The sequence below is a fragment of the Symphalangus syndactylus genome, chromosome 5, assembly GCF_028878055.3.
Source record: "Symphalangus syndactylus isolate Jambi chromosome 5, NHGRI_mSymSyn1-v2.1_pri, whole genome shotgun sequence".
NCBI classification, from domain to species: Eukaryota; Metazoa; Chordata; class Mammalia; order Primates; family Hylobatidae; genus Symphalangus; species Symphalangus syndactylus.
The window spans coordinates 38,968,321-38,990,341 of NC_072427.2; the positions used below are offsets into that span (position 1 = coordinate 38,968,321).

General features: G+C 48.3%; 1 protein-coding gene across 6 annotated transcripts in view; it reads right to left on the bottom strand.

Moving 5' to 3' along the window:
* The window catches only part of SMAD3 (SMAD family member 3), a 124,631-nt gene extending 103,891 nt beyond the window's left edge, over window positions 1–20,740 (bottom strand). For 4 of the 6 annotated variants that reach the window (XM_055278032.2, XM_055278033.2, XM_055278031.2 and 1 more), the window contains exon 1: window positions 19,982–20,740. In XM_055278032.2, coding sequence (XP_055134007.1) covers window positions 19,982–20,187 — 206 coding nt within the window. In that variant the 5' untranslated portion in view covers window positions 20,188–20,740. The remainder of the gene's footprint in view (window positions 1–19,981) is intronic. The other 2 variants (XM_063638823.1, XM_063638827.1) reach the window with 2 other exon arrangements.
* Window positions 20,741–22,021: the final 1,281 nt, after the last annotated feature.

Here is a 22,021-nt window from a genome sequence, read left to right on the forward strand (position 1 = left end):
CAGCTGTGTCCCATCAGATTTCTTAGGCTGTAGATACTGATTCCCTTCAAGGGCTGTTAAGATGCTACTGCTGATGAAGTGGCAGGACAGGACGCTCTCAGCCAAAGACAGGGACACTCTCTCACCAAAGCAGCAGGGAGTAACACACACCCCTACAGCCTTCACAGCCCCTAGAATCCACTGGGGCAATGCCAAAGATCTGACACTAAGGTATGCTGGAGTTGGCTAAGGCCTCTAACTTAGTTTCATGAAAAAAGTGTGGGCATTTGTAAGGGCCTGTTTAATCCATTCCAGCTCCACCCCCGTGCACCACCCCCCACTTAGTACTGTGAGTTTCTGAGCAGAAATAACCAAGTACAGATGGTTTCACTACTTCAAAGATGTTGAGAAACCACTGACCCAGAGATAGGAGGGAACTGGAACTCCAAACCTCAGGGCAACTACTCACCACCAGCACTTGTGATGACCAAATCAACACACTCCCAGAACCTAGAGCTGTTCTCTTTGTGTGTGTGTGTGTGTGTGTGTGTGTGTGTGTGTGTGCGCGCGCGCACACACGCTTTTTATTTTTTTGACCAACCACTATCACTTTCCACCCAGAACAGATGCGTGTAACACTGAATCACAGCTTTACATAAGCATCTATGGCTGTGATTCTCAATCCCGGCCACATACCGGAATTACCTAGGAAAGTTAAAAAATATGGATTTCCCCAGGCTGGCCTGTAGAAATTTGAAATTCACTGGTCTCCAGGGGTGGTCTGGGCATCAGAATTTTTAAAAGCAGCCACGGTTGAGAACCTTCTATGGTAATACCAAAAACCAATTGCAAATCATGAGGAATCAAGAATCCTAGCCCCCACAGCTCACCCTGAACCCCAAACCTCTTTCCATCCTGTCCTCAACTGCAGGCCTCCATTTCTAGTCCAGAGTTGACTATACAGTGATTCTGAAACTATTCAAATGAGTAATAGAGTCATTTCTTTGAATGCAAGTGCAGGAATCAGAATTTTTAAGGTGGAAGAAACTTTAAAATCCTGCTAAGCCAACACCTTCAGTTTATAGAAGAGGAAGCCAGGGGCCAGGGCAGAAAAGTGACTCACCCAAGGTCCTGAAGCTGGTTCACAATGAGGCAGACCTAGAACCCAGGCCTGCTGCCTCTAATTCTCTCTCCTCCACACCAGTGGAGCCCCTATGGTGACAGCCGCTGGACAGAAACGGTGACAAAGGATGGGTCAGTTGTTTACTGAGCCGTATGCTTTCAGAGGCCATCCTCTGAATGCTTCACCTCTGAAAGGCTCAATCTCCTCACTGGCCTTAAAACAACTGAGGGCAAAGATAGCCAAGATAGCGCTTCCTTTAAAGATTCCCGAGCATCCTAGTCGATCGTAATCCTCAAAGAATATACTTGCCAGCTGTCTGAGGTTCATGAAAAAAGCCATTAGCACAGAGTCCAACCCAGGTTTGAAAGGGCACTCTGTTGAGCAGCAGGTCTGAGGGACTGAAGCCAGCAGTAGATTCTAGTTTCTTGTGGATAAGAGAGAGCTGATTGTTGGTTTCAACATCTCTAACCAACCTGTGAACACGTTTCCCTTCCTTCCTGTATTTTTATGGCACTACGGTTGGAATGCAGCCGGAGCCTAGAAGCACAGAAAACCTGTGCTTCAGGCTAAATTTGAATTCCTCTTTGCCTGCAGACTGATTTCCCCTAGCCTGGGAATCGGTTCTCAGGTGAGGTCTCATTTCACCCTGGGACGCTCCATGAGGGCAGAGCTATGTGTAACCATCCTCATCAGCAGCGCATTGCAGCTCCTGGACCATGTGTCTGATGGTACCACCACCAACAAAAGAAGCTCAGTAAATATGTGATGAATTAAACAACAATGATAATACAATTAAATAGGTCGTTAAGGAATGGTTCACCTCTGAAGGCAGAGCATCAGATGAAAACTTAGATTTGTCCCCTAGGAAAATATATGCATTGAGAAAACAGCCAAAGGCAAGAAGCCAAGGAGAGTTCAGAGGGCTATTATGAAAATCTGAGAATGGCCAGGCACGGTGGCTCATGCCTGTAATCCCAGCACTTTGGGAGGCTGAGGCAGGCGGATCACGAGGTCGGGAGATGGAGACCACCCTGGCTAACACAGTAAAACCCCGTCTCTACTAAAAATACAAAAAAAAAAAAAAAATTAGCCGGGCATGGTGGCAGACGCCTGTAGTGCCAGCCACTCGGGAGGTTGAGGTAGGACAATGGCACGAATCCCGGAGACAGAGCTTGCAGTGAGCCAAGATCGCGTCACTGCACTCCAGCCTGGGTGACAAAGTGAGACTCCATCTCAAAAAAGAAAAAAGAAAAAAAAAAAGGAAAGAAAAAAAAAGAAAATCTGAGAACGGATATACAGATTCTTTCAGATTCTCCCTTCAAGCTTGTCATTTTGTAGAAGAGAAGAGGCCAACACCCAGGAAGTCAAGTTGACTTCCCCAAAGTCATAAAGCCCATCTCCACCAGCAAGAGTGGCCAAGGACCCTCAACCTCACCCAGAAAACAGGATGCTAAGATCACAGTTTCTTTGGGTCTCATTTTATTTGTTCACTTGCTAATTCAACACTTTTCAGAACCTGGGGGCTCCAGTAATCATGAACATCAGAATAGGTTGTGTGAGGAGAAATAAGAAGAAATGGCAAACATTCAATTTCGGATATTGTAGGGATGTTCACGTATTGTCCAGAGGGCAGCTGGAGCTGAGGGGTCCCTAGCTCTGGAGAACTGCAGATCTGGAAGATATCCCCACATTGTAAGCACATGAAACCCAGGGAGAGCAGAAGTAGTTTGAACTGCAATCCTGACCCAGCCCAGCTGGGTAGAATGATGTCCAGCATATGGTTTGATTTTCTCATCGTTGAAGTTAAAGCAGATAGCAAAAAATAAAAATAAAAAAACATAGTGGCCAAAAGATGACATTTAAAAAGATCCCTGGATCAAAGCCTTTTTGTGAGTACTGCTATTTCATCCTCCTCCTAACGGTAACCACTTCCCACATGAACCCCAGTAAGGCAACCGTGCAGCCCACAAGAGAGATAGAAATATGACCACACTTCCCTCTTATAAACAGGTGATAGTAAACATCTGAGACCACTGGTCCACAGCCGTGGTTAAACAAAGGGTTGGGGGCACCCTGGCATGGCCGTCAGGGCCTCCCCCACATGCTGACGCTCTATGAGTGGTGAACTTGGACCATTAACTTCAGAACTGAGGCAAACAGAACCAGCCTTGCACTGCGGCAACTTCGTCTGGTTTCATGCCCAGGCTCACCTGGCCACTGCTTCTGGAAACTAAAGAATTTTCCAGGAACGTAGCTGTTGCTTCCAGGCCCATGCTCAAAGGCGCCTCTCTGTGCTCCACCAGGACAAGACGGCAGGAAGACAACTTACGTATTTACTGGAGTGCCTACCCCATGCCAACCCTCACCTCTTGCATCAGTAGCGGTGATAGATTCTTTTTTTAAACAATCAAAGCAAAAACTGTAACTCTTTTAATCAAGCAAGAAAAACAGGAAGACCTCAAAAAACTAATTAACTCTGAGATGTTCCCTGGGGTTCCAAGTTATCCCAGCTCCTAGATCAATAGGAAAACAAAACACGAGGCCTTGGGACAGGCTCTGTTTTCTCTGAATTGGAATGAAAGGGCACTTGCACACTTGAAGTTAGTGATTAGCTCTTTGCGACAGAAGACTCAAGGGTATTCCCTATCTGCAGAAAGTTCCATCCGACGATGGCAAAACTTTATATAATTTGGACAGGACTTTGTTTTTAACCACTAAACATTTATAGAATTTTTATGTCTTCCTATATATATGCTTTCAGAGAAAGTTTCCAGCAGATTCAAAGCAAGAGAGATGCACAAAGATACTAAACGTGCAATTTAACTGCATATGGTTTTGAAGCTAGAACAGGGCGAGAACCTTTAGAAAATTTCCCCTGGGGGAGGAGGCTCTCAGGGCTGTGCCCTGCCCCCACTTCAAACCGTAGGGCGAGTTGTTATCATTTTGTCAACAGGAAAATAAGACTGGTGGAGGGGTGGAGACAGAAATCGCAACTGCTTGAAACCTGAAACAACCTGGCTTGCATCACAAAATGTGTGGCCCTGGGCATGGCATTCAGAGGCCCAGAGAGTCCCCCTGCTCTGTGTTTCTCAGGTCCTTTTGTCTCCTTGGGCCTCAATTTAACACCTCTTCCAAAGCTACTAGACTGCCACAATCTACTCAGGAGATACTCCAAACACAATTATAGCACTATCTCTCCACCTCGACTGCAAGCTCCATGAGGGCGGACTTACCATCACGTCCCCAGAAGTCAGCAAAACATCAGTAAGTGCTCAGGAGTCTCACTTAGTGAAGGAAACCAGCAACCAACAAATATTAATTAGTAAGTTGGTGCCTAAGTAATGGCAGTTTTTGCCATTATTTTCAATGGCAAAAACTGCCATTACTCTTGCACTAACCCAAATAAAATTTACTAAGCACCTACCTCCATACTAATTACCCTGATGAGTCAAAGGAATAGACTGGGCCCTTGACCTCAAGAGGCTTCTGAGGGTCCATTATTTCTGTCATTGACTGCACGTGATACAATACTGACCAACAAGATACCAGGAGGCTCCTGGGGAAGGTTTTCTTCCTAAAGAGACCCCCAAGGAATAGGAGCCCTTTTCTGCCCTTGGATGCAACGTTTATAGACGGTAATATCTGCAACAGCTGTGGCCACCTTTGGACCAACAGGATACAAGCTTGAAGAGAAGATGGCCAGGAAGAAAGATGTAAGGCTCCTGAGTCCTTCTGATGCCTGACTTTCCTGCCTCTAGCCTTCTTAGGGGAGATAATAAGCCCTCTTACGATTGAAGCTATTTGTTGGGTTTCAAGTCACTTTTGGCCAAAAGCATCCTGACACAGCGATGCTGGCCCCTGATACAGAATGTGGGATGGACTGGTGACGGAAGGGGCCAGCTGGCTTACTGCAGCACGCGGGCATGAAGGACTGAGGGCCTCAGCTGGGGAAGGGAGGCTGGCAACGGCAAGAAGAGCTGCAACTCAGGAGACTCAAAAGCCGCTTCCAGCCTTACCCACAAGATGGCCTAGTCATCCCCATGACACCAGGACTCAGTTCCCACGATGACTATCTGACGCACTGGAGCATAAGTAATGAATACTCTCTGTCCATGCCACCCCCACACATGCCTCCGCATGTCTGTGGGGTAGCAAAAGGGGAAATGCATCTTGTTCTATTTATAAGACCCGGCTGAGCCACAAAGGCTAATGACAGGGGCACTATAGTATCAGCTGAAGTTCTCCAAACAGGTGCCAAGTTTGGTTTGAATTTATATTTCACATTTCTCAGCCTGTAACCGTTCCTCTCTGTCACTCCAGCTGCTCTCCTTAGAGCTCACCCGCCAGGGCCTCGCCCACAGCAACAGTCTGGTTGGAGAGTTGAGAGAACTCAAGTCCCTCTCCAGACTTCCAATAAATTATCTGGGGCAAGAGAAGGAGGATGAGGTTTGAATGATCACAGAAACAAACCCTGAGAGCCCGAAGCAGGAGTGAAACAGCACAGCCCTTACATGTTCTCTGCAGAATTCTGTTGGCGGGGAGGGGTTATTCGGGGCCACGTGCTTGCTCCGCAGCGGCCCTGGCACATTCCATGCACTGACCACAATCAAAGAGAAAGAAAAGGCATGCTTACTGTTATTTTTAATTCCTTCCTCAAGGCCTTCCAAAATTCTTCAGCAGGATTATCCACTAAACTTTCACCACTCCCAGCCAATAGTCCCTTTGAAGCCCAGAGCTAAAGTAAAGTGGAGAGCAGGAAAAGTCAGGTCCCAGAAGTCTCTGCTCTTGGCCATTAAATATCATCCAAGTTGCACTGGGCCTAGTGGCATCTCCCGGACTTCAAAAGGACAGGGCCTGATGATGGTGCCGATATAGTAGAGCCACGTAAACGCCCTGCCACCACCACCCTGACCTGCTCCATACACACCTGACCTTGACCTCCACCTCCTTTCCCTTCAGTAGTAGACATCAGCAGAGCCGAATGTTCCCTAACTCCTACTCCAGTTAATTAAGCTCTAGTGCTAACTTTACCATGTTTTTAACATCTTGTCCCGTTTTAAAATGTTATATTGCCAACTTGTGGCATGACCTTGGGCAAGTCCATTCACTTGGAATAGCAGGACATAATTTGCACATTCCCTTCCACTTAAGCAACCGCACATGAGCTGGCAGATCTAATTCTCCATTACCTTGGTCAGGTATCAAGACCAGAGGCAGGGTGACTATTTCCCAGGTTTGCCTGGATGGTCCTGGTCAAGCACCGTAATTAATAGTGGCCATAATTAATAATGCTGCCCCTTTTCACTCTTGGAAATGTCTTGGTTTGTTTGATAAATTATGTAGTCACCCTAGATTCTAGAAAGCGTAGAGCTTCAGTGGCAAATCCAGCTCCAGCCCTTAGCCTGAGCCCTAAAGCAACTTACCTAAGTAATCTGAACCTTGTTTCTGTCATTTATCAAATGAGAATAATGATAGCAATATCATAGCTTTTTGTATGAGGACAAGAATGGCCATCCTTTCTTGAGGGGCTATGGGGTAGAGGGCAGAGAACTAGGAACCAGAGACCAGAGTTGAGATTCCTGTTCTGCCATTGACCCCTCAATGCTTCAGCCTCCTCCTCTGTAAACATAAATACATAAGTACCCAGAGTACTGTAGGTAAGTAAATAAGATCAAGGAGATCACCCCCTCTGGCATACGCTCAGCATGCAGTTGCCACTCAGTCCATGCAGCACGTACCAGGATCACCCCATGTGAGTGGGCTTAGGTGATTTGCTAACAGTCAACACTGCTGACTTGACCATCTTCTGAGTCAAATGCTTGGACATGGCCAACAGTAACAGCTCACCTAAGCTTCTAGTACAAGGCACCAGAGCATGTGTGCCCTGAGCTCATATACCAATATAATTTTGTGCAATATTTATGATTGTCTCTAACGTCTCTGTGGAAATCTGGGTATGAACTTAGAAGCCTTAACTCCCATCTCTGTCTGAAAGGGTTTTTAGCAGTATTAGTGAGTTCTACACCATAAAGAAATAATATGCGGGGGGCGAGGCGCAGTGGCTTTCGCCTGTAATCCCAGCACTTTGGGAGGCCGACGCAGGCAGATCACCTGAGGTCGGGAGTTCGAGACCAGCCTGACCAACATAGAAAAACCCCGTCTTTATTAAAAATACAAAATTAGCCAGGCATGGTGGTGCATGCCTGTAATCCCAGCTACTCAGGAGGCTGAGGCAGGAGAATCGCCTGCATCCAGGAAGCGGAGGTTGCCGTGAGCCAAGATCACGCCTTTGCACTCCAGCCTGGGCAACAAGGGCAAAACTCCGTCTCAAAAAAATAATAATAATAATAATATGTGACATTGCAAAACATTTCACAGCTTGCAAGAAGCTTTTAATCTAAAATAAATCTAATCTGATTTAAATAAATAACTTCAATAACATCCCTCCTGAGGGAGGTCATTGTTTTTCCCATTTTTCTGATGAGGAAAAAGAGGCTCAAATAAGTTAAACAACGTGTCCACAGTCACCACCGCAGTAAGCTGGGTAGCAGGGATTTGAACCCAGGGCACTCCGCAGCAATAGGCTGCCCTGGTCTTGGCTTCAGTAAGAGGTTTCTAGCAATGTTTTCAAAAACAGCCCATGAACTAGAATCAGTCCTTGGACATGAAACTCAATCTTTTAAAAACCCAGAAACTTAAACTACCACCACCACCACCACCAAGCTGACCCTCTAAAGGCGAGGTAAATAATACCCAATCTCTCAACGATAAAATGAATGAAGAATACTGATTTAAACATGCTATTTTACTCTCTCATTAAGGAATATAATCTGTTTTCAATAAACATACATCCTGCTATGGGTCTGCAGTACAGAATTTAGGTAGTTTCACTGATTGCAGTGTGATCTGGAATTGGAAAGCCTGGCCTTGATTGATGATCATCAACAAAGAAATTAAAAACACTGACCAGAGACGGTCCATATGAAGGCACTGTGTCAGGCACAGGGAAGACTCAGCAGAGGCCGAGATCTAATTTGGAGGCCTGTGCTTCGGTAGACCAGGCATTTGCATGGAGGCCAGCAATACCGCACTTAGTTTCCCAAGGTATCCATATCAAAAGGCTGACATGGCTCCCTGAGCCCTCCTGGCTGAACAACATGTCTTCTCTCCTGACAGTGAACAAAACACTATTTTCAACCTGGTCCAGACATAGCCTAAAGCTGTCCACATGGTACTGTAAGGGATTATGACTCTGACCTGGATAACTCGGGCAGAAAACCTGCTGTTAACAGCCACTGGGTAAGAGGAGGAAATGAAACAAGAAACAGTAAGAGTGGTGGCTTTCACCGTGCCACTCCCCTGCTTTAAAATCTCCTGGACACTTACAGAGCAAGGTCCAAACACAAAGTACGAAGTTTGGCAAACCAAAGCCCTTGACAACATCCTTCTCCAACTCCTCTCTGGCCACTCCCTCATCCACACTCTGGCCACCCTAAACTGTCCTGCCTTCCCTAGACATCAGGCCCTTCCGCAGTCTGGTCTGTGCTCTGTGCTGCCTCCCACTCCACTCCTACACTCCTATCCATCCTTCAAGGCCCCATTCGAGCATTGCCTCCTCTGTGAAGCCTTCTGATACCTCCAGAAATAGACTTGCTCCTCCTCTAGGCTCCCAAATATTTTGTTTGACCTTCACTATGGTGTCTCTTCCACGGGCCCACCATAACTGTGGTTACCGGTGTCCCTTTTTGCCTCTGAGCAGTTCAGAGACACGACTTCATCTCTATATAAAGATTTCCAGCAAACAAATGCACATTCAGTGCTCCAGCTCTCTGCTCCACTTCTTGAATGAGCAGCTACAATATGTAGCACCTTCTCCCTCATCTGCATTAAATTCATTCTGGCCTGGGTTGAGGGTGAGGGAAATCAATTCCTGTGAACAACTGCAAAATCCTACCCATATAATGGTGCCACCTGGACTGGGATTCAGTTGTGGCCACGCAACTGAGCAGATGCTAAATAAATAAATAAATGAATAAATGCCTGTCCCTACAGAACAAAAATATATAGGAAGGCCTACACACCATATGCAGTATTTAAAGACAGAAATCAAGGTAACAAACGGTTACACAGAATGTGTTCCATCATCCTACCTTGACCAATACTTTAATAAGTCCAGGTTTGAGTTTAGGATTCCCTGACCTCTTGGTTTCACAATGGAATGTGGAAGCTCAGAGAGACCCAGCCCCAGATCTCAGCCCACCCCTAGCACCATCCATAACTTTCAGAGGCCTTGTGCACACCCACGTAGAGTCCCCAGGCCACAGGTCCAAGCTCTAGCCAATTCCTTCATGCCCCTGCACCCCTTGCCTAGCCACTGGGCCCACAGGTACACATGCTGTCCATGGCCAACACAGTCTGCCCTCAAGTAACAGACCTGGGGAAGAGGCCCACACAGGACTTGGAAACAGGCTCAAGACACTGGTGCAGGGAACTGGAAGGGCCAGGCCACTGAGCATGATCTGGAAAAAGGAAGTGCTGGCTCTAGATGGGCCTGTCCCTTGGCCCTACAGTCTCCTTGCCCCAGTAAAAGGAACACAGCCAGGTGGAGGGCCAAAGCGTGACTCTTGAAGCGTGAGCTCCCTCTTGCATGTATCTGAGGGCAGTCAAGGGTACAGCCACCACGTCTGGGTCATTTCAGAGCCAAGAGTTTCTGGACCTGACCATTCTCACTCAACAGCCAACCTAACCAGTAAGCTAGTACTTGAGGGGGAGCCGGAAGTGCATTCCAACTTGGGCCTCAAAAACAACACCAGCAACAATAAACATCATGCACTTCCATGCACTTACGGGCAGCTATCAGTGACAGGTGCGTGAGTCACTGCGTTTCTGCTTCAGGATCTTACCCATCCCCCGCCCCAGGAGACCTGATTCATCAAAGTTTGTTTTCAGTACTATTATTTTTAGTCGACCAAACAAATTTTTAAAAATAATGATAGAGAAGGTGATGGGGGAGGGCAGAACCATCTAAGAATATGAATTGTTTCTCTTTCAATAGTCTGCCAAGCCTTACATCAACAAGTGGCATGTCTGTATGTTCTCTGTGTGTGTTGAAGTAGATCCTTTTACTATATCAACTGAGACTCTCCAAAGGAGAATGCTCTGTGAGCAAGCGTGTCCGGGTGGGAAGGGGATCACCTATTGGAGTCGACGGACATCATCTGCCAAATTTCCCCCTTTGAAAGGAAAAACGAGTGTTTACTAAGCACCTACTATGTATTATGATTGATTCTGGCAAAGTACTTGATATATCTTATCTCACTTGGGTTTGTTTTTTTTTTTTGAGACGGAGTCTCACTCTATTGCCCAGGCTGGAGTACAATGGTGCAATCTTGGCTCACTGCAAGATCCCGCTCCCAGGTTCAAGCAATTCTCCTGTCTCAGCCTCCTGAGTAGCTGAAATTACAGGCGCAGGCTATCACGCCCCGCTAATTTTTGTGTTTTTAGTAGAGCTGAGGTTTCACCATATTGGTCAGGCTGGTCTCGAACTCGTAACCTCAGGTGATCGATCCATCCACCTTGGCCTCCCAAAGTGCTGGGATTATAGGCATGAGCCACCGTGCCTGGCCACTTGGGTTGATTTCTATAAAGTAGGTAGTTTCATCCTCATTTTACAGATGCAGAAAATGGGGCTTGATAAGTTGAAGCAAAGTACCCAAGGTCACCACATGGCTAATAACTGTCAGACTCAAACCCAAATCCGTCAGACTTGAGAGGCTTTGCTCTTTCTGCCCAATTGTGCTCTTCCTGTCCTCCCCTTCTCCTGCTCCCCAGGTAATATGTGAAGAACCTGTTTGGGTAGAGACAAACAGCCACACACAAAATGTAAAGGGGTGGCACAACAAGCAGTAATTCACTCTGCCCTCCCATGGGCTGGGAGAAATTAGACTCACCTTGAGTCTGACTTCAATAACAGTAAGAAAAAGTTTACAACCAGGAAGATTTGAAGCAAAAGGAAAAACCCAATTTCCATCACCAGTGCCTGCTTTCAGCCACTTGTAACTACTCAAAAAGTCCTTTCTGGATTCATTACTCCACATTTGGGCTTAGCCCAGAGGTGATTTTTTAAGGAAAAAATGCCTTTTGGCATTTTTGAGCTGTGACAGCGTAAAAACAGACCTTTAAAAAACACACACCCAAAAAGCATTACTATTTTCAAAAGTCCAGTTGAAAAGAAAAAAAAATGGTGACACCTCAGAGCTACAACTTGGCTTGGCAGTTTGTGATGCAACACTTAGCAGCAAAAGGGACCAGATTCATAACTGTAGGTTTCAAAGGCAAAACCATACACAGTGTTTCTTAATACTGGAGTCCTACCCTATCTCTACTAAAAATACAAAAATTAGCCGGGCGTGGTGGCGGGCGCCTGTAGTCCCAGCTACACGGGAGGCTGAGGCAGGAGAACTGCTTGAACCTGGGAGGCGAAGGTTGCAGTGAGCTGAGATCACGCCACTGCACTCCAGCCTGGGCGACACAGCAAGACTCCGTCTCAAAAAACAAAAAAAGAAAGAGAGAGAGAGAGATAAAGAAACAAACAAACAAACAATACAATACTGGAGTCCTAAACTACCGGCAAAGCACTCAAGAGAAAAACTTGCCAGATGTAAGCTGGGAGAGCCATGTGATACTGAAAAAGAACTATTTAGGAGGAAACTCACTTTTCATTTCCTAGTTGGGGTTTAAACTTGCAACATCCACGCTGCCTAACAAAAGGCTCATGCTTACGCAATCAAGTGCAGCCTTTCTTTATATAGATGCTTGGAAATAAATAAAGGAAGCTTCCTGGGTAAACTTTGACATATGAGCAAACATTTTCCACAGGTATCCTCTATAATGCCTACCTCTTACATTTAACCATTTTTAGGCATCTGTGGTCATTAGTTTAAGTAAACTTCCTGTTCTTAGAATAGTCAAAAATAGCAACAAAAGAAGAAAAACTGTTCACTGCATCTCAAGAGGCACAGCCTCCACGTCTTCATCCTAGCATTATTTTCATGTTCCTTTGTAGTTAAATTTCACTGACTTAGACTCACAGAGTAAGGAAGAGGGAGGGAAATCACCAAAATTAAAGGCTGAATTACAATTGTATTATTTTTACTTATGCAAATTAATTGACACCAGGCTGATCGAGTCTTGGAACATTAATAATTATGAAAGATCTGTCATTCACTGATCAACTAGATGGGTGCAACTGGGAGCTTCTAAAATGTTTGTACGTGGCCGGGTGCGGTGGCTCAAGCCTGGAATCCCAGCACTTTGGGAGGCCGAGGCGGGCAGATCACTTGAGGCCAGGAGTTGGAGACCAGCCTGGCCAACATGGCGAAACTGGTCTCCGATAAAAATACAAAATTAGCCGGGTGTGATGGCACATGCCTGTAATCCCAGCTACTCAGAAGGCTGAGGCAGGACAATCACTTGAACCTGGGAGGCGGAGGTTGCAGTGAGGCAAGACCGCGCCATTGCACTTCAGCCTGGGCAACAACAGCGAAACTCCATCTCAAAAAATAAAATAAAATAAAATAAAATGCTTGTGTGAATATCAATTCCAAGTTAGAAAGACCCTCCAATAAAGTTTATCTAGCCTATTTTCCAGTTGAGAACATTCGAGGCCCAAAGAAGGTGACTTGTCCCGGTCACACAGCTAATCAGAAACAGAGCCACGTCTAAAACCTACCAAGGTCTGCTGACTCTTACCTCCAAAACAATCCCCAAACTCTTGTTTGTTAATTTTTCTTTGACAGCATTTATGGGGCAAAAAGGCCTGCTAAACAAACTTTCACCTAGTCCAGAATTAGTCAAACTTCTTAATTAATAGGCTTCTACTGTGTTTTCATTTTAAACTGAGTCTGTCAAAACATTCTACATCAGTTCCCACTGTGGCAGGCTGCTGTTTATAGGAAGGGCCTTAGATAACCAACAGTGGATAGTATGCTGTAGATTTGCTTATTTCTCAAACTGTTAAGTCGAAACAAAGGATAATGTTATACAGAGAGAAAGAGAAAGACACAGAGAGAGATCCTTGTCAAGTCGATAAACTGCAGAGCTTGGAGGATTTGGTTTGTTTGGCACCAAAAAAACAGTATTTACAAATTAGCTAGAGTGAACACATACAGCATTCTTATAACTCCAAAGAACCTGTGTTTCACAGCCAGTGGACTAGAAGCTACAGAAGGCACCAGGGACAGTATCTGTCTTATTCACTATTTTGTCCGCATTACCTGGCACAGAAATTAGCACCTGGTAGGGCATTAAAGGAAGGCATAAAAATGAACTGGACAAGTTCTCTTGGAATTGTCTCGGTTCTAAAACTTAGAATAGAGTAAAAATAGAAACCAAACTTCTGTAGGGTGGGCTTAGGATGGCAACTTCCCACTGTTTCCAGGAACCACTGTGCTTGAAGATGGGAAGACTGAAGGCTCCATGGCTCAGGGACTTGTCAGAGGCCAACAGAAGGTCATACCCCTCCTTAGGGAGGAGCTAGTCCCATCCAACACTGCACCAGCCATTCACGTGTGCACATGGCTGATGAACTCCCATCCCCTGCACATTCAGCAGGCTGCCATCACGAGCAGCCTTCTTGGGCAGTTCTCTTGCCAGCCAACCAACACTATGAGATGTGGATTTGGGGGAGGGAATGGAGTCTTTAAGTTTTGCTTTTGTTTTAATCAGTCAATATGGCAAAGGAGAAAAGGGCAAAAGTCAATTAGGACTACTGATGAGACTTGCTGATTAAGAAAGCTGCATTCCAACCTTAGAGAACTTAATTGCAATTACAGGAAGCTGAAGGATGGGTGGGTAAAGGTGGGAGAATAAGGTTAACAGGAATGAAGGCTGATTTCAATTTGAAGCAAGCCCTGCTTGGTCCTATTTATTTCATTAAGGAGCTCACGCAGAATAATGGCTGTACTGTGCATCAAATGGCATTAAAATCTCCTAATAAATTAACAAGTAAAAATTAATTGTCGCTCAGTTCATTAAATCGTGTTAATTTTATTCCATTATAATAATACAGCAATCACATGTTTACATTAAACCAATATTTATTTTTTAACTCATTTAATTGGATTCCTGATGTGATAAGCTTGAAACAAATTCTTTCAATTTCATCTTCTTGCATTTCTCATCAGAATTAAATGTGACTGTATTCATAGACTTTTTTGTTATTAAAATTGTCATTTAAAACTTCACCCTTGCAAAGACTTTTTAAAAAATATACCACTAAAAGCACCTATGTTCATTCAGAAACTCAGGCGTCTAGGATTTATTCTCAGCAAGTGTTAACCAGAGAAACGAGAAGCTAGGTCACACAGAAGCTTTGAATTTCAAAACAACCATCTGCAAGTTGTCCACTTTTCATTTATTTATTTATTTATTCATTTTGAGACAGAGTCTCGCTCTGTCGCCCCGGCTGGAGTGCAGTGGTGTGATGGCAGCTCACTGCGAGCTCCGCCTCCCGGGCTCACGCCATTTTCCTGCCTCAGCCTCTCGAGTAGCTGGGACTACAGGCGCCCGCCATTACGCCCGGCTAATTTTTTTGTATTTTTAGTAGAGACAGGGTTTCACTGTGTTAGCCAGAATGGTTGTGATCTCCTGACCTCGTGATCTGCCTGCCTCGGCCTCCCAAAGTGCTTGGGATTACAGGTGTGAGCCACCGCGCCCAGCCAAGTTGTCCACTTTTTATTAACACTGCCTGTCATATTCTGAGCTGATACATCTAAAGTCCCTGTTCCCACCAAGGAAAGCTGAATTTCAGTTTGCAGTACTAAACTACTTTTTATTTCAAAGAGAAAATGCTTTACAGTGGAGTAAAATATAGCTCCCAAGTCACTAACCGTTCAGTGCCAGTTACAAGGTAACATATTTATAGCAGCACTCAGTTTAGTAAAAGAGGATAAAGAGGTCCTCATTCTCGTAGGGAACTATCCCCATGTACCAAAAAGTTCCCAACATCATACTGCAGTCCAAAAAGCTTCCTTTGGATAACCCTTGTCCCCTTCTTAGTTGTCCACCTCTCATGGGTTCTCCTCTCTACACCTCCTCCCACAGAATTAACTGTGTTTCCACATTGCTGGGCACTTAGCACATTCCTCAGCCGCAGCTTATGCCCTATACCTTTGCGTAAGTCTGTCTCCCGCTCTAGACAGGGAGCTCTTTGAGTACGGGGACCCTGCTGTGGTCATTGTAGTACATGCTCAATAAAGGACTGAATAATTCAATAATGAATGAATGATGCAGATGAAGTCTAAACATAACATACCTGTCAAGTTCTCTGGCTCACAAAACACTTCCACAGGACTTATCTCATCCTGACTTGACAGGTGCGGACATAAAAGCTGTGAAACTTAAGTGGATTCCCAAATCCTTGCCGGTAGTAAAACGGTAGGTACAGGACCTGAATTTTGTGTTTTTTACAGCGAAAACAGATGCCTGTCATTATTTTATTTGCTAACATAGTGAATTCTACAATATTTAAAAGGCACATCAACGCCCGCCCCCATCAAAAATCATCCATACTAGATCTCATATTTCTGCTGGTAGCTGGGAATGAGAAAGAGATAGCAGTTAGATACTCAGATAATGCCCTATTAATGTTTCCCTTACTGATGTGTAAGCTCCTCACAGGCTGGGAACTTTTCAAACGTGTCTCTACATCCTCCTCTGGTACCTAAAAAATTGACTGAGACACGGGAGGGGTCCAATAAATATCAATAAATCAACAAAATCCAGCCCTGTAACAACAGAGGGGCTGTCTGCAAACATTCCACTCCCAGGTGCAAGCAGCATGTTCCGAGGTTCTAAATGTTCCCAGGGAACGTCAAGTGGCTCCTAGGTTCAGCTGCAGCTGAGTCAGATCCCTCATCAGAGACCTATTGTCCTGCAGGCACCTCCTCTTCTCAGGCCCTACGTGGAGCTCCCCTAATCAAAGTTAACAAGAGCAAAGAGACAATGGACTACCTCCCTAGCAGCTGGAAGGGGGCTTGTTTCCAATGGGCCACACGGGCATGGTGCTCTGAACTGCAGCCAAGAGAAGAGGGAGGCCTACTACAGCCTTAGTAATAGGTCTATCCCCAGAAATCTGGAAAAGGCATGTTGAAGATTAGGATCTTTTTCCTTTCTCAAAGTGAGAGTACCCTGGCAAAATTCAAGGAGATAGTAAGAGGAGGCTATGGTAAAAGATCAGATTCGGTGGGGCGCGGTGGCTCACGCCTGTAATCCCAGCACTTTGGGAAGCCGAGGCGGGCGGATCACAAGGTCAGGAGTTCAAGACCAGCCTGACCAACATGGTGAAACCCCGTCTCTACTAAAAATACAAAAATTAGCTGGGCGTGGTGGTGGGCGCCTGTAATCCCAGCTACTCAGGAGGCTGAGGCACGAGAATCGCTTGAACCGGGAGGCAGAGGTTGCAGTGAGCTAAGATCATGCCACTGCACTCCAGCCTGGACAACAAGGCAACACTCTGTCTCCAAAAAAAGATCAGATTCACAGGGAGGGAGTAGATGCTGTGTGTCAGACCTAGTGTTTGCTTCAATTCTCCAATTTTCCACTGGACTGGGTGCTCTGACACAAGAAAGCCCAAATTCCCTTCCAAACAAGCAATGCTTTAAGCTTGGTCTAGCTCCCAACAACGAGGCCAAAGCATGGATTCCCTGGTGGAAGTACAAGCTACCAGTGTCTACCGGAAAACTAAGTTTTAAGTGTGCCGAGCTCCTCATTCCTCATATAACGCTCACACACCAACTCTCATTCAGTGGCAAATGCTTTGATTCCATTCTTATAAACTGGCAAGGAGGATACCTGCAGCTTTACTCAGGTACTCAAGCAGTGAGGCATGAGAGGCTGTTATAAAACTTGTGTAAATTCTGTCAATCCTGCCAGACCTCAGAGTATCCTGACAGCCCCTTTGTTGGTGTATCTAAATGAAGCTCTTACCACTTCCTCGGCACCAATCTCTTTTACCTTCTTTATGTCGATAAATGTGTATCACACCAGCTCCCCTGATAATTGAAACAAGTCAGAGCTGGTGTCACAGAGAAGCAAGCCTGTGGACTGAAAGTCCCTAGTATACAGCTCTAATTGCCAAATGTTGCTGTTGCTGCTCATGATTATATATTAGCCAAAACACACTTGGCTTAATCTCCTTAGACTGAGGACTCCTTAAACCCCAGACTCCAGATCTTGCAGAGTGTTTTTAAGCACCCAGTGACCAACCCCCCACACACAGGGGGAATGACTAAGTTAAACATTTTCCTTTCTCTACTTTCCAAACTAAAAGGCAGTTGTGGTGAAAGCAATTTGACAAGCAACACTGCAATCTATGGGGCTTAGCAGACACATTGATATCACCAGCATAGGGCCAAACCAGCCACCTCCCCAAGACGTGGCCTTTAGTTTTCTGCCCACGACCAAAACAGCAGCAGCTGTTGCCAAGGGACACAAGGTGACCCAGAGGCGTGGGCACAAAATCCAAGGATGAAAATCCATTTTGTCTGGATCCACCCAAGCAACTGGGTTTCCCTAACTGAAAAAAAAAAAAAAAAGATGAAAAAAAAATCTGCTTTTGCATTCAGTCCTATCCAGGCAGGCAGAAGATGCCTCAGTCCTAACAGTCACGAGAAGGCCACAGGGCAGCTTGGCTTGAACTCTCAGAATCATCCAAAGCGTTCACATGTCTTAGGCTTCCAAAGTCTCAGCAGGACTTTGGAAGAGGAAAAGGCAGGCCAAAGGTATGGCCCCACAGAGGACAAACTCCTACCAAAGCAAGGCAAAGCAAGGCCTCTCTGCCAAGCTATCACCAGCCCAAAGATTAAAGAAGCAACCGCACATACAAAGATCCACAGGGCCCTCCCAAAGCTAACACAGCTTTAGCATTCAGCAAAGAATGTATTCAGGATCTTCAAAGTATAAAGCAGCATGGGGCAGCAGAAAGAGCACATTCAGTCAGAACCCCATGTCTATGACTCAAGCCTTTTCACCTCTCTCTTTTAAGGTTTTCTCTGCTTTAAAAATGTGATAATCTTAAGCCTAACAACCTTATCTACTTTCCATGGCTGGTTGCTTGCTTGCTTTCTGTCTTTTTTTGAGGACCTCAGAAAACCATGTGAAAGTGCTTTGTAAACTGTGAAACACTTTTCACAGCTGCCTGTTTTATAATTGATACCCCTTTTTTTTTTTCCTGTTTCAATACATAAAGCACTTGTCTTCAATGCACCGAGGCAGATAAGGAGAAGGTAGGTTTGGCAGACCCCTCCCCAGACAGAGAAGTAGCACACTCACCAACTCTACCCTCTCCACCCCCACGGAAGGAATACAGAAGAATTAAGAACCAGAGTTGGAACCAAATCCCAGGTCTCTCTGACCATCACATCACACCACCTCCTCTGAAGTCAATTCTGGCTCCCGATCACACGCCCAGAGACTTCCCCAGACAGCACACCGCCTTCCCTCCCCCTTTATTGACTGGATCCACCCAGTTAAAAAAAAAAATTTAAGTCCGCACTCCCACCATATGTGGCATTTATTTCCAGGGGAGGCCTGCCCTGGGTTCCCGTGGACAGATGTTGCTTTGTGCCTGCCTGACTCGCCTGGCAGCCCCTGTACAACTGCCCCAAGCAGGTGGCCAAGGATGGAGTCCACCCTGGCCCAGGGGCAGGGATGACAGTCCCTTTGCGGCTGACAGTCCCTGGTGCTTTCTACTCATTCCTCTGCAGCCTGGGACCCCCAAAACAGCCAGCCCCCAACACACACGCTCTCTCCCTTGGTTCAGAATCAAACGAGGCTGAGAGGTAGAGACAGGAAGCCAAGGTACCCCCAACGCCCAATTCCCAGCCAGGCACAGCTAAGCTAAGGAAGGCCCTGGGGGAGTGAAGTCACTGACCCCTTCTATCAGCCATCTGTGGGCTCCCGCCCGACCTAGCTAGCGCGCAACGGGAAGGATAAAGGAGATCCAGACAGATGGCAGCGCGCTTTGGGAAGGAGGGCTCTACAGGAATGCGAGGGCCGATGCGAGGCCCACTTTGGGGTGTGTTTTGTTATCTGCCCGGCTGCAGCCTGCCCCTCTCCCTCGTTCTGCACGGATTCAGAATCTCTTGGACCAAAAGGAGGGCAAAGGAGTCGGGATGGGGGTGGGATGTGGGGGAAGACCCTATTTTCTGCCACTTGTCTCTCCCATTTGGAAGTCAAAGCACTGCACTGCAACCAAAGTGCGTGCATGCTCAGGGGGCGGGAGACTGGCACAACAGAGTCTAAAAATACTCGATAAAAATGCTAATCCCGAAGGCAAAGAAAGAACGAAGAAGGAATCTGTCAATCACTAGGCTCCCGCTCCTCACCCACAGCCCCAGCTGTACGGACCGCATTCCTGTAGAGGAAAGTGGGGAGACCGGACTGAAGAAAAGAAACGCAAAGACACCACCACCTCCACGAGCGCGGGCCGCGGGGGCGGGAGGCGGCGGCGGAGGAGGGGCTCCGGCCCGCGGAGCCGAACAAAGCGGGCCTCAACTTCCAGCCCCAGCTCCCCGGAGTGGGGGCGGCCGAGTCCCGCAGCAACCCGCTCTCCCCTCCCGGAGGTGGAAAGGGAATGTGAGGTCTGGAAGCCAGAGTGCCGCGTGGAAGCCTCGGGCTCTTATCTTTGCAAATCAGAGACGGTTTTGTTTGGGGTCCCCCACCCCCTTCCTGCCCGCGCTCTCCCACTCTCACACACACGCACCCACACAGTCTCACTCCCTCTCTCTCCCTCTTCCCATCTCCAGCCGCACTGGGTCGGCTCCGCAGTGCCAGGGGGCTGGGCCGGCGTGCCCCCGGGTCCTCCGGGCGGGCCCCCACCTGGGGATGGTGATGCACTTGGTGTTGACGTTCTGCGTGGTGATAGCCTTCTCCAGCTCGTCCAGCTGCCCCGTCTTCTTGAGTTTCTTGACTAGGCTCTTGACCGCCTTCTCGCACCATTTCTCCTCCTGCCCGTTCTGCTCGCCCTTCTTCCAGCCCAGCAGGCGCTTCACGATCGGGGGAGTGAAAGGCAGGATGGACGACATGGCTGGGAGGGCGCGCGGGCGGCGAGGAGCGCCCCCGGCGGGGCTGGGCTCGACGGCACGCCGGGGGCGCAGAGGGGAGCTGGGCCGGGGCCTGCAACGGTCGCCCAAACTTCGCCTCAACTCTCGGCGAAGTTGCCGGGGCGCCGGGCCGGGCCGCGGCGCTGCAGCCTGCGGGGCTCGGCGCGCGGCCCTGCGCCCGGAGCGGCTCCCACGGCGAAGAGAAGTGCGGCCGGGCGGGCGGACGGCAGCAGTGCCGGGTCGGGAAGGCCCCGAACGCGGGGCGGAGGCGGCGGCCGCGAGACTCCAAGTGGCAGCAGAAGTTTGGGTTTCCGCACGGGGTAGCTGTTTGGGTGCCGCCTCCGGGAAGGAAAGTCCAACCCCCGGCCAAACTTCGCTCGCCTCGCTAGCTTTGATGCGCAGATCCCTCCGCCTCTGCGGCCTCACCGCCCCGCCACCCTCCTCCTCCCGGCTCGCCGCTCGCTCGCTCGCTGGCTGGGCCGGCCCGGGGCGTGCGCCGCGCTCCCGCTCCCGCCCGCTCCCAGTCTGTGTTTCATGCAAATCCGCGTGCAGCCTCCTTTCCAAGTGCTGTCACCGCCCCCTCGCCGCCGGGGCTCCCCGCCTCCTCCCCCACGCCCCGCCACCTCCTCCCGCGGGCGCCCTGCCCGCCCCCTGCTCCGGGGAGGGCGCCCGGCCGGCCGGCCACCACCCCGCGCCCAGCACGCCCACGTGGGCGACCCGGGCGGCGGCAGTCCTGGCTGGTGCGCTCTGGACCCTGCGCGGCCCCGACCTGAAGTCGGGCGGGCGCGGGGAGGAAGTCCTGGGAAACGCGGCGACAGGAGCCTCGGGCGGGAGGACTGAGCGCGGCCCGTGGCGTCCGCTCTCGGAGTCCACACTCGGGCGGCTTGGTTGGAGTTGCGGGCCGGAGAGGGTTGGACTCGAAGCAAGTAAGCGCCGTCCGGACGCGAGTGCACCCTGGAGAGGACCCCAGCCCGAGAGGGGGCGCGCGGAAGGCCCGGGCCCAGGAAGTTGGGGCCGGCACTTGGCCTCGCGCTCGCTGATCCCCGTCAAGGCCCTTGGCCGGCGCCGGCGCCCCTGGGCTGTTTTTATTCTCTAGTCGGTGAGATCACACCAGCCGAGAGCCTCGGGAACGTGTGCGGAGGAGGGAGGGGGTGAGAAGTGGGTCCTCAGAAGTGGAGAGCTGGGGACACCAGTGACAACCTGGACAATGGCTGGAGCCAGGGGTCTCTTGAGTCTTGTGAACCGAGTGCCCGGCTGAAAATGAGCCTCAAGGACATCTGTTGAGTTCTTGAAGGAATGAATGGAGGCGCTTTCGAATTTATCTTCGGAAGAAATTTACATAACAGGGTGTTGCTGGATCTCTTGATAGAGAAGGATTGGAAATTTGATAATTCCCAATAAATGGAAGAGAGTTTTGTTTCCAAAGCAATGAACTCACAAAAAAGTGGGGCAAGACAGGAGTATTCAGAGAGTTTGTGTATTCAAAAAAAGCAAAACAACAACAAGCCAATTGGCACATTGGGGAGCTCCAGGGCTTTTCTCCCCACCAAAAGAATTCAGGTGCGTCTGCCCGCAGGGCCCTCGGCGGCTTTCAGGAGCTACTCCAGGCCCCTCGGCCTTTCTCTTGCTGCTGCCTCCCGCAGCCGACTAGCCGGTGTCTAAGCCCTTTGTTTTTAAGAGCAGGAATCCCCCACCCCCACCCCCGCTTTGTTTAAAAAAAAAAAAAAAGTTATCTGCAAACCCTCAAGTGGGTGGGGAGTTACAAAGCCCTGTGAGGTGTGGCGGAATCCACAAAGTCAGCCCAGAAGCGGCAGGG